This window comes from Quercus robur, chromosome 1, assembly GCF_932294415.1.
Source record: "Quercus robur chromosome 1, dhQueRobu3.1, whole genome shotgun sequence".
Taxonomy (NCBI): Eukaryota; Viridiplantae; Streptophyta; class Magnoliopsida; order Fagales; family Fagaceae; genus Quercus; species Quercus robur.
In genome coordinates, this window is record NC_065534.1 from 31,204,736 (window position 1) to 31,215,722 (window position 10,987).

The 10,987-nt window shown below is 37.1% G+C and overlaps 1 protein-coding gene across 3 annotated transcripts; it reads right to left on the reverse strand.

The window, feature by feature from the left end:
- Positions 1-3,895: 3,895 nt before the first annotated feature.
- Positions 3,896-10,664, reverse strand: LOC126729771 (telomere repeat-binding protein 5-like). Of its 3 annotated transcripts, none has more exons than XM_050434927.1 (10): positions 10,341-10,664; positions 8,717-8,918; positions 7,753-8,590; positions 7,403-7,612; positions 7,233-7,295; positions 7,051-7,130; positions 6,449-6,690; positions 5,542-5,859; positions 5,133-5,196; positions 3,896-4,465 (listed from the first exon to the last, which is right to left on the reverse strand). In XM_050434927.1, exons 2-10 carry the CDS (start codon positions 8,795-8,797, stop codon positions 4,295-4,297), a joined length of 2,067 nt encoding a protein of 688 aa, XP_050290884.1. In that variant the 5' UTR covers positions 8,798-8,918; positions 10,341-10,664; the 3' UTR covers positions 3,896-4,294. The 3 variants fall into 3 exon arrangements, with proteins under 3 accessions (XP_050290884.1, XP_050290883.1, XP_050290885.1); XM_050434926.1 differs by having other exon boundaries at positions 7,753-8,593; XM_050434928.1 differs by lacking the exon at positions 10,341-10,664 and having other exon boundaries at positions 7,753-8,606; positions 8,717-8,861.
- Between the last annotated feature and the right edge of the window lie 323 nt (positions 10,665-10,987).

Below are 10,987 nucleotides of genomic sequence, written 5' to 3' on the forward strand. Positions count from 1 at the left end.
TTCACTTTGCAGCAAATCCCTAGGAGTAGAAATACACATGCAGATTCTCTGGCTACTTTGGTAACTTCCTCTACACAAGGCTTACCTCGAGTTATACTTGTTGAGGATTTGCATAAGCCTACTGAGGAGAAGAAGGAGAAGGACCAGGTTCACAAGATTAAGTTCGGGCCTAGCTGGATGGATTCTTTAGTTTTGTTCCTCAAGGATTGTACTCTGCTTGAAGAGAAGGGGTTACTTCTTCCTCAGCAGTGCGTTAAAAGGGCAACTCCACCAATTGTGTGCCTTCTGGAGCAAGACCAATAAGAAAGCCCAGTACTGTGATGTTGATTTGGTGTAAGCGAGGGTCTTTCACTTTGATAACGTATTTGGGGGCTTGAAAGCTAGCGGAGATGGGATCATTACCGAGGATGATGTGGGCTGCTCTTAACTGTCCGTCAGTGTGAACAAAGATCTCAACCTTCAATATTCTTGTCAAGTCAGGTTTGTTGACAAGACTGAAGTTGAAATTGCAAAGTACTTATATGCAAATTCACCAAAGAGAAAAACATGGTTAGAATATAACAGAGGGAAAAATAAGAACCAATTTGCAAATGAAATAGAAGAAATGAACACAAAAATTATTAGTAAGGGGTATTGTTAGAGTAGTAAACCTAAACCTAAACACCCCACCTGAAGTCCCATCTTATGTTGGGCAATGAAGTCTATCATGCCACTCCCCTGAGACAATTAGGAAATTTTTATCCATACCCTTGTTAGTATCAGGGAGTCACGATATCAGGCTGACTACAAGGACCTTGGTTTTTAGATAATACCCTTGGCCTTTGAGGTGTTGACGATTGTATATCCAATTAACGTTGTGATGGGTGAGGTTCACACCTATCTTTTTGTTAAGGGCATCTACGCTACCTAAAATCCTAAACACGTTAGGGGCGCACTGGGTAGGAGAAAGTCTATGAGTAATAAGGTAGTCCCTAGTCACTCTACCCATAGGGATTCTCATCCCTCCCTCTATAAAGGCAATCATAGGGATTACTACTTCTCCTTCTTGCTTCAAGCCATGCCATTTCCCTCGGTGAAAATACCTGGTGGAAACCCCAGGCGAAATACGATAGCAGGCTTTAAAGCTCTCTATACCCTCTGGGGTGTCTACTAAATTTGCAAATCTACCCATTTGAAAGATAATTGAAGATGTTAGGGAGACGAGGTGAAATTAAAGAGGCCGAGGAAGAAAAGGTTTTAAATTTAAGAAGAAATGCTAAAGGTAACTTATGAAAGTGAAGAAGGGCTCCTCAGACTAGTTCTTAAGAGTTAAAGATGCAAAAAGTGGAACGGCAAGAATCTTCAAGTAATATATATAAGGAGGGGAAAAGTGAGCGGGAGAGTTCCCACCCAAATCCCCATAAAATTTATCCACCATAGGATCTCCATCATACCGTAGGACATGGGGGACAAGGCGTCGAATGAAATAAATGTTGAAGCATCCTGGATGTCGAAGCGTCAAGAGCGTGCCTCTTTGCAGTTGAAAAAACACCTACACAAAAAGAAATGACATAAGTGTGAGGAAAGCAGTCACTAGGAAATCGAAATCCCCTTTTTTTCCTGAGGAGCAAAAGAGTGGAATTTTGATGGGCTATTATAGGGATAAAGGACCCAAATATGGTTATTGGGCCGTGGGCCGTGTCCGAGGACATCAAGTAATTCGAGGACAGGTAATGATGATGGATGCCTACAGGACAATGGTCCATGGAAGGGGTTTGGTCATGAGGAGTTGGAAATGTTGTCCAAGGTGAAGTACCTTCTCGGCTAAACAGAGTAGAGGTCATAAGTCCAACCTTTCATCAAGAACAAAACAACAAACGATCATGCTGTCAGGGATAAACATTAGATGGGGATAAGACAAAAGAGAGTTAGGAAATATCTGAGAAGAAAGCTGCTACCACCGCATCAAATGCTCTGTAGCTAACCCCCTAGCCGCATTAATGTGGAGGTAATACCTGAATAGCAACATTCAGCTTTACAACTACCCATCAAGATTTCAGGAAATTGCTGATGGGACAAGTATCAAAGCCAGCATTAATGTGGAGGTAATACCTGAATAGTAACATTCAGCTTTACAGCTACCCACCAAGACTTCAGGAAAGTGCTGATGGGCCAAGTATCAAAGCCAGCAATCTGATCTACACGTGGAAGGCTGAGATGAAGTAAGGAAGAGGAATATAAAGAAGAAAAATATCATTGTAAAGGGATCATTTGATAATCTATAGAAAAATCCCTGTACACTCAAGAACTGTAATTGTAATTAAATTTAAGAAAACTATATAAGAACAACCTTTCTCGGACATTGCCGAGGAGGATTTTCCTTACCAAAACCATTTGTTTATACTTGCTAGTAACAATTAGCCTACTGTAATCGTTGTCCAACTTATTGAAATTTAGTTTCTAACCCACTCTCTACAAATTCATTGTTTTGAGTTCTTTAGGCCTGTCCATTTCACTTGGGCTTTGGGAGCAAAACGTGCCCTTACAATATATATATATTTCAATAGGTCCTACACTGCATTTTTTTTTTTTTTTTTTTTTTGTTGGGTAGAACTTGTGCTAATCATTGCTTTCAATAAGCACCTAGATTCCATTGTGAGACCCATTTTGTATGAAAGCAAGTGGATCTAAAAACCCCAAATGAACTTATATAATGGTTAAACCTCTAATACATGCACTCATGTGCCTCCGTAAAGGTCTCACTCCCATCCTAATATAACTTTAGGCTGCATTTGGTTAAATGTAAAATATTTTTCAAGTGTAAAATATTTTCAGATGAAAATGTTTTCCAGAAAGGAAAATATTTTTTTAGTGTTTGGTTGCATTTTGAAAATTGTATTGGAAAATATTTTCAAGTGTTTGGTAACATTCTGAAAAATACAAATTTTCTACTGGTTTCTCATATTTTCTCAACCATTTTCTCAGCTTCTAAACAAATTTATAATAGAAAATTGCAAGATGTAAACTTTTGAAAGAAACAAAAATCAAAATAAAACCATTAAACTTTCAAACTCGGTCAAACAGAAAGAGGGAGGAAGAAAGAGTGAGAGATTGAAATCGGGTCAAGGCTCCGATCTGTGTTTGGCGTTGACGACAAGCTTTAGCAGCAACAAGAATGAGATAACAAGACTCCGATTTGTGTTTGGCAATGACTTTTCAATCCGTAAAACCTGATTTGAAGGTATGGGTTGGTTCGAATGAGGGATGTGTCAATGGAAGTGGGTCGGTGAGGACAAGGATGAAGGATGGGTCGACAAAGTGGCTTGCATGCGACGGCGGTGCCGTGTGTCGAGGGGTGGTTCTAGGCATCACTGGCGAGAATGGCTTCTAGGCTTCTGGGCATCACTGACGAGGATGGGTTCTAGGCATCACTGGTCGTGTGTCTATGCTTGAGCTCTATCTCTTCTCTCTCTCTCTTTGCGCGTCTGAGTCCGAAAATGGTTTAAAGTGAAAATAGAAGTGTAAACCAATTTCTGAGTCAAAGCCATAAAACACACGGTCAAATGAAATGCTTTTCCGAAAAATTCTATTTTCCATACGCAACCAAATAGCTGATGAGATGTAAAATCATTTCCTGAAATGGTTTTACACCAATACAAACACAACCTTAATTTGCCCGCCTTTTTGTTAACTTCTGTTTGGCTTAAGTCCCAAGAAGCCAGTTAGGTCAAACTCGAATAAAGAGTTCTTTGATGTGGGACACATTATCATACTGGGATATTGACATAATTCAGTAAGTACCAATTTGGCATCACATGACAATAACGCTTCCCCTAATAAGATGTTGGCTATATATTACGATAGTTATAATAAACAATCAGTACAAAGTTCCTAATAAAAGTTATAGCTCCAATAATTTAATACAGAAAAAGAAAATGCACCATTAAAATAGTATTCAACATTTAACTAATCCGAACAATAAATGGTAACAATATACAAGCGCTAACAATTAAATTATGAACAGCTAAAAAAAAAAGAAAATGCAAAGATAAGAAAATAACATCATCTTTGCATGGAATGAATTCGGGTTAGCAAGCACTTATTCTTTGAACTATTTACGAGTGCAAGGCCTCTCTCCACACAGGGAAAGAACCATGGCTAGAGCAACTACAATATTACAATATACTTCTTCTTCTTCATACTTCTATTTTTCTTTTTTCTCATTACTTTTTACAACATCATAACAAATTTTACAGAAATGAACAATTAGAGTCACCTAGACAGACATCCCTCTCTTCTAAACCCATCTCATTCTTCAGAGGAGAAGGCAAGTCTCTGGCTGCGGTTTGAGCTGTTGTTTTGCTTGCTGTTGGGACCAGTAAGCATGGGCACATAGGACCCTATCCAAGAGCTCTTGGGGAACAGGCTCTCCCCTCCTTTGCTGAGGGGATATTCTTGCCGTGTGCACCAAAGTTTTCCACTTATCCTACAAACCCCCAAAAATACCATCACAATCAAAACTCACAAATCACATGCCAGCACCTAAAAAGTTACCTACCAATAAGATTCAAAATACAACTCATGCTACACTTTTTTACTCTAAGCCAATCACACAAGATTCACTTGGCAATATAGTAAGCAAAAGGAAAAGGAAAAAGTGGGTACTGTATGTCATCTAATGAAGGGCATTTTAGTAACGAGAGATAGGACTACATTTAAAAAAAAAAAAAAGTGTACACAAGAAGTCGTAAGGGATTAGGATTGAAAAGATTCCTTGAAGAGAGCTGTGATTGAAAAGCTAAAGCTACAGATAAAGCTATAAACTATAAAGAACTAGCTAATCATTAGCCTGTGATACAAGCAACCATTTGCCTGAATAGATTAATCAAAGTACTCAGTGGGGGGCCCAAAGTCTTAAAGTCATCTTTTTGAAATTTAAAATCTTTTTGAAATTTAAAACAAGTAAAATACAACGGCCATGAAACAATCTAACAGCCTCATCAAATGAGAGTCATGAATTTAGCAAGAGTCCAATTAGGAAAAATAGCCATAAATTTCAGTCAGCATGATGTATAAACTTCCCAGTAAGCTAGTCCAAGAAAAAACAGTACTGTCTTAGAGATTTTCGATAAGGTAGCAAAAAAGCTCAATACCTTCAAATCCACGTAAGTTCGATGTTTTGCATTATCAAAAGCTCGTAATTTAACATCGCGCCACCTACAAATTAAGAAAGCCTTTTAAAACTCCATTTTGAAGCAAAGGGATATTTTATAAGATAACAAGAGCATCAAAACAGCTGGCTCAAAAATCATATCTATCACAATCCCAGTCATCCCAAAATAAAATGCAGCGCAAAACCTAAGAACCGCAACATAAGAAATTAGACATGCTTTTTCACAGAGGTAGACAATAGGCAGAGCCATGGGCCTGATTAATTAAAATTTAATTAGGCATTGTGAAGTGGCACACGGCCATTCAAAATTTAGCAAATAAGAAAAATTCAGGCTGACTGAAGCTCAAACAGCTGCTTATAGTTCCTAGATTGATTATCATCAAACCTACCTTCCAGTTCCAAGTTTCTCAACCGCTTGAACCAGTGCTTCCACTTCAGTGACAGAAAATGGTCTACGGATTCGACGCTGTGCCATTTCAGAACGCTTCAATTTCCGGTGAACTGGAACCACAGCTAATGTATCCACATCCATTGCTGATACAGCAACCAGAGCTTTAGAATCTGTGGTACTTTTGTCAACTGATGTGTCAGTAGGAGAAGGTGCTGAATCATGATCACTTTCAATGAAGGTGCCTAAATTGGCTGCATGAGGTTCAGGAGAGGCATGAGAATCGCCCTGATGAACTACAGTTGAATCAAGTGGATACCTGAAAAAATAAAAAATAAAAAATAAAAAAAAAAAAGATCATTGCAACATAAGCTGACTGCAACTCATTTACCTACTTTGGGTCTGGAAGAAACCCTAATATAACAACCAGACTATCCAATATGAAAGAATCAGTCTCACTGTTGCAAATAAGTGGATTATGTAACAGAAAAAAATCTATTTTGGAGACAAGACAGCATCAAATCATTTTACACAAGAATAAACCAGTATGATAGTGTACAATTTGCTGCAAACCACAGAAAGAAATGGTAAAAATCTTGAGGAGCTGTGCTAATTTAACAACAACTCAATTGCAGCACACATTAATTCTGCATGAGCATTTTGACAACATAAGAAAGGTTTCCACTTTCCATTCATTTAAATCTCTCTTTCTAGAAAACAAACTCCAGCACAGAAACTACACTTTTACTTAATGATTTTTAGCATAATTAACTTTAACAATGAGCAAATGACTGAAAATTCAGTTGAACAACAATAAATTAAGCTAAACAACTAGCAAGTTTGAGGATTGACTGAGAAGAGACTAAATGAGGGCTAGTTCCAAAAAATTCAGAGTGAATTCACACTACCTTGTTAAAGGCTGAGGCGCGTCACAAGGAAGCATGCAGGAAGAATCTCTGGGGCATAAAGGTGGGGGATTTTGTGCAGGGTTAGGCTCCAGGGTAAAACCCAAAGCATCCAGAGGGTAATCATGAGCAATTCCTGTCTGCTGTAGAGTTTTATTGTCATCTCTAACCTTCTTTCCCTGAAGAAGTACACCAACACGTAATCCACCTCCAAGTATGGAAGTCACTGCCTCCATAACAGCCCTCTAAAGAACATTTACACAACATCAGACTACACACTTGAAACCAAGTGGCTAATATGGTAATTTATGCACACAAACACCAATAACTTGATGTAAGGAAATACAGAATATAGGAGTCCCCACACCTCGTTGCCCCATGTCCTAAAATAATATGTATGCAGAAAATGCAGATACGTGTGCTTCTGCATAAGTGACATTGGACTTCTTAAAAACAATGTCCTAGTTTCACAATGGCACATGAGCTAAGAATTTCAGGATATTGAATGACTCACCCTCTTAGGGAGTAAAAGGACCAGGCAGGCAGGCAGGCATAATATGAAGTAGCTACATGATGTTTTATCAAAAATTAAAAGTTCATTATACCTTCAAAGACCCAACAGTTGCAGTTTCTGACATCTCAATAAGAAGCTCCGGCACCCTGAAAGACTTTATCCTAAGCTTCACTGAGTAAAAGAAATGACACTTTAGTGCATAAACTTCTTAATGTCAGAAACCAATCAAGTCAAAAGAGCATACATGAATAACTCTATTAAACATTCTCATACCATAAGAATCCCTAGATTGAATTGAAGTATGTTGACCTACTACTGAGGATGATGTCCCAGATGCTGCATGATGATTTTGATATTTAGAAAAAGAAATGTAGAGAGCAAAAAATGCCACACACTAACGAGAAGATTAATTCAAACCAAAAAGAAAGTGGTTCAAAACAGACCTCCATGCATCTTCAGACATGAACCTAAATCATCTCCATTGATGCCCTTCTCAGTTGAATGAGAATTGCGCTCATAGCTAATCCATCGATCAGAATTCAAAACTGAGCTACGCTGAAAAATTTTCCTCTTTTTAAAAGGAATATTCATTTGAGATCTTTGGCGTTTATAATAGCCCTTCCTATTGCGGCAAATGAGCTTCAAATCCCCATCTAAAGACATCAAACGAAAAAAAAAATCAATTTAAAAGAACAGAACATAGAAGTTGAGGTAATGACACTTAACCAGAAAAAAAAAAAAAAAAAAAAAAAAAAAAAAAAACACCCCACCACATTCAAATAAAGCAACTTACCAACATTAGAGAGCGTCTCTTCCTTCAATTTCGAAGATACCTTCCAATACTTTGAAGCCAAAATCTTCCTTATTCTTCGGTCTGCAATGCGTGATACCGGCCTAATGGACTTTGCTATGGTGCTAGGGTGAGTGCACCCAGAGGAATTTTCGTCATCATCTCTACTAACTATTTTTACATCATCCCGAATTGCGGGAAAAGAGCTACAGGGAATGTGGTCCCCACACAAAGGTACCTTGACACTGCTATCAGAACTGACTAGTGCTGGAGGTCTCCCATCACAAACCACTGGATCCTCCAAACTGCACATATCAGCCCCAACACCAATAGGTACCTTCCCAGTCTTGTGCAGGTCATCTTTTATAACTAATTTATTTTCACAATCTAATTTACAATTACCAGAATCCCTATAGCCAGAGAAGCCTAAATCTACATTACTAGTAAAACTTCCCATTTCATTATTGTTTTCTCCATTCACCAACTTCTCCGCAACAAAGATCTCTGAGCAATCAGTTGTTACTACAGAAGCTAATCCTGAATGGACATCATTCTGAGGAGGTGGGGATTCCCTGTAACTAAAGTTTTGATCACCAGCTTGATGGACAAGCTCAGAGACTAAAACTCTCTTATCACTACTTTCTTGAAAAGAAGGTTCAATTTTCACTGGTTTATCTTCATTCTCCCATGCTTTTTGAACAATCGCACACCGATTTTTTTCATTTGATGTATTACTAGACGTTGGCGAACTCTCTTTCTCAAACATATTACCAGCTACGGTGGCCAGTAAGTCAAATGCACACATTTGATTGTCTTCAGTTCTCTTTCTAAACGTTCCCCTCTTCTAAAAGACAAAACTAAATATCAATCATATGGATCAGCGTTTCAAAAAAAAAAAAAAAAGACCCAAAACAAAATTAGATAAATTGCAACAATTTGCAACATTAGTATAACAGCATATATTTACCCTCGCTGATCTGGTGGCTCGAGGCATGGGAGGCACCTGATAGCCAATGAATCCATAGTCTAACCTCTTCTCTAACACCATATCTCAGAAATCATAACAAAGAAGGATATATCAAACGTAAAGTACCAGCAATCTTGGATCCATTTTCAACAAATGTGCACTTCACCAGTCGTCCAAGCTCACAGAATCAAGAGATAAGACCCTGATGAAAAATCACCACAAGGGATGAGTCTGATAACATTGTTGACAAGATTTAATGTAAAGCCAATAACAGTTAGATTGGTAAAAAGCAACCCATGCGCTATTTATGCATCCATAAATAAAAACTAATCAAAAAAATAAATCCTTCAATATCTAAATGACTTAAAATATGTCAATCGAAACTAGGAAAATACCAAACAGCATAATAATAATAATAAAAACAATAACAATGCATTTGGTTGAACAGAATTGCATTTGGATTAAAATCCAGTTCCATAACAACCAAAGTTCTTTGCTTTTCATAATTTATAGTGTGATTGTTTTTCCTGTTTGAAATATACAGAGTTTCTATTAAATTGCAGGCCTCCGGTTCCAATCCCAAGGCCTTGATTCCATCCAACCAAACCCAACCAATACAAGTTCATAGAAATGGAAAATGGAGAAATTAGTTTACAATTGCCAACCAAAAAAGAAGTAATAGAAGCAAAGATACAATTCAGTAACTTCCAACAGATCCACGTGATCTTGCAACCAACATCATGTTCATAGCAACCCAAGTCCACAATTCATCAGTAAACGAAAAAAACATAAAATCCAACAAAAAAATTTAAAATTTCGACAACCAATGGCAGAAGTTTCAGGTATCAAAAAGATAATAACAACTTGTCAGAAATAAGTATGCTTCAGCTTCAAAAATAAACAAATGAAACCCACACATCCCTACTCAGTTTCGGTAAATTCCAGAAATAAATATCAAGGATTTTCCTTTTCAAGAGAAACAGAAAAAGAGGGAATAACTGTTCAAGAAAAAGAAATTCATAAACCACAACAAAACCCTGATATAGAGGACCTAAGCAAAATAATCTAAAACATTTTACTAAGAAAAAAATTGGACACAAATCAAACCAAATAGAATTTTAAGAGATCTAAAACCCTCGTAAAAGACCGATCTTGAAGAAACAGTCTTAACAATTTTAGCCAAAAACAACTGAAAAGTAAAATTCTGGATCATTTCCAAAAAATAATTTTAAATTTTTCTATCAAATTTTCTTCTGAACGATATAAAACCCACCAGAATCTCAGATCGAAACCATCAAAACCTGAACTTTGAAAAAACACAACTTAACCAAACAGAAAAGCCAAAAAGTAACGAAATTCAGAGTGAAAATCAGATTAACAAAAACAAATGAAGATCCATTTGACTCATCAAAATATCTAACAAAAAAAAAAAAAAAAATTTGAAATCGTATAGAAGTTTGGCAGTTGAATTGCACGTACATTTACAAGTTTCTCTATCATTTTCCCATGTTTTCTTAGCAACCAAACACCCAATTCAAGAAAAACCCCGCCTTTACAATAAAACCCACATAAAAACACAACCTTTAGACCTATCCATGCAAAACAAAAAACTCCGCATACTCACCTCCACACAACAATTCTTCTTGCAAAGTTCGAAACTTTTTCCGTAGAAAACTGAAATTCCGGCGAAACTGTTAAGAATTTTCCGGCGAATGTAAGATCGGCGAATTGTCGGAGAATTCAACAAATAAAAAAAAATAAAAAAATAAATCAGAATTTTCTTCCCATCACTAAAAAACTTTCCATCATTTTCTATCCCATATTTTCCCAGAAAAAAAAAATCGATTAATTCTTTGTTTTAAACAATACCCATTTTTTCTCTCTCTTAAAAAAAAAAACCTCTCTCTCTCTGATCACCAAAATGCAAAACCCTCTGAAAACCACTCAACCTTTTGCTTAAACCCCCAGCACTTATACCATTGACCCCCTTGTTACCGGACCTACCGGTTATCACTTATAAAGTTTTTTTTTTTTTTTTTGGTTAAAATCACTTATAAAGTTTACTGGCTATATAGCAGGTCAGTGCGAAAACTACCTTAAGACCGGTTCTTCGCGATTGGGTGACCCACCAAAACTGTGTTTAGATCATGACACGTGTATAGCTTTTGGTTCCTGTGGTTGCCTCAGCTCCACACGATCGAGAAAAACGTTGGGTCACGAAGTGAGTGAAAATTTTAGTTTTTTTATTTATTTATTTGTTTTTATTAGAAA

Bases quoted from the DNA above. Each gene is read 5' to 3' on its own strand.
- LOC126729771 (XM_050434926.1), bottom strand. From the start codon at position 8,797: ATGGTGTTAGAGAAGAGGTTAGACTATGGATTCATTGGCTATCAGGTG. The intron at 7,613-7,752 runs GTAAGTTGCTTT...TGATGTCTTTAG, and splicing joins AGAGACGCTCTCTAATGTTG to ATGGGGATTTGAAGCTCATT. The intron at 7,131-7,232 runs GTATGAGAATGT...TCTTTTACTCAG, and splicing joins TCAATCTAGGGATTCTTATG to TGAAGCTTAGGATAAAGTCT.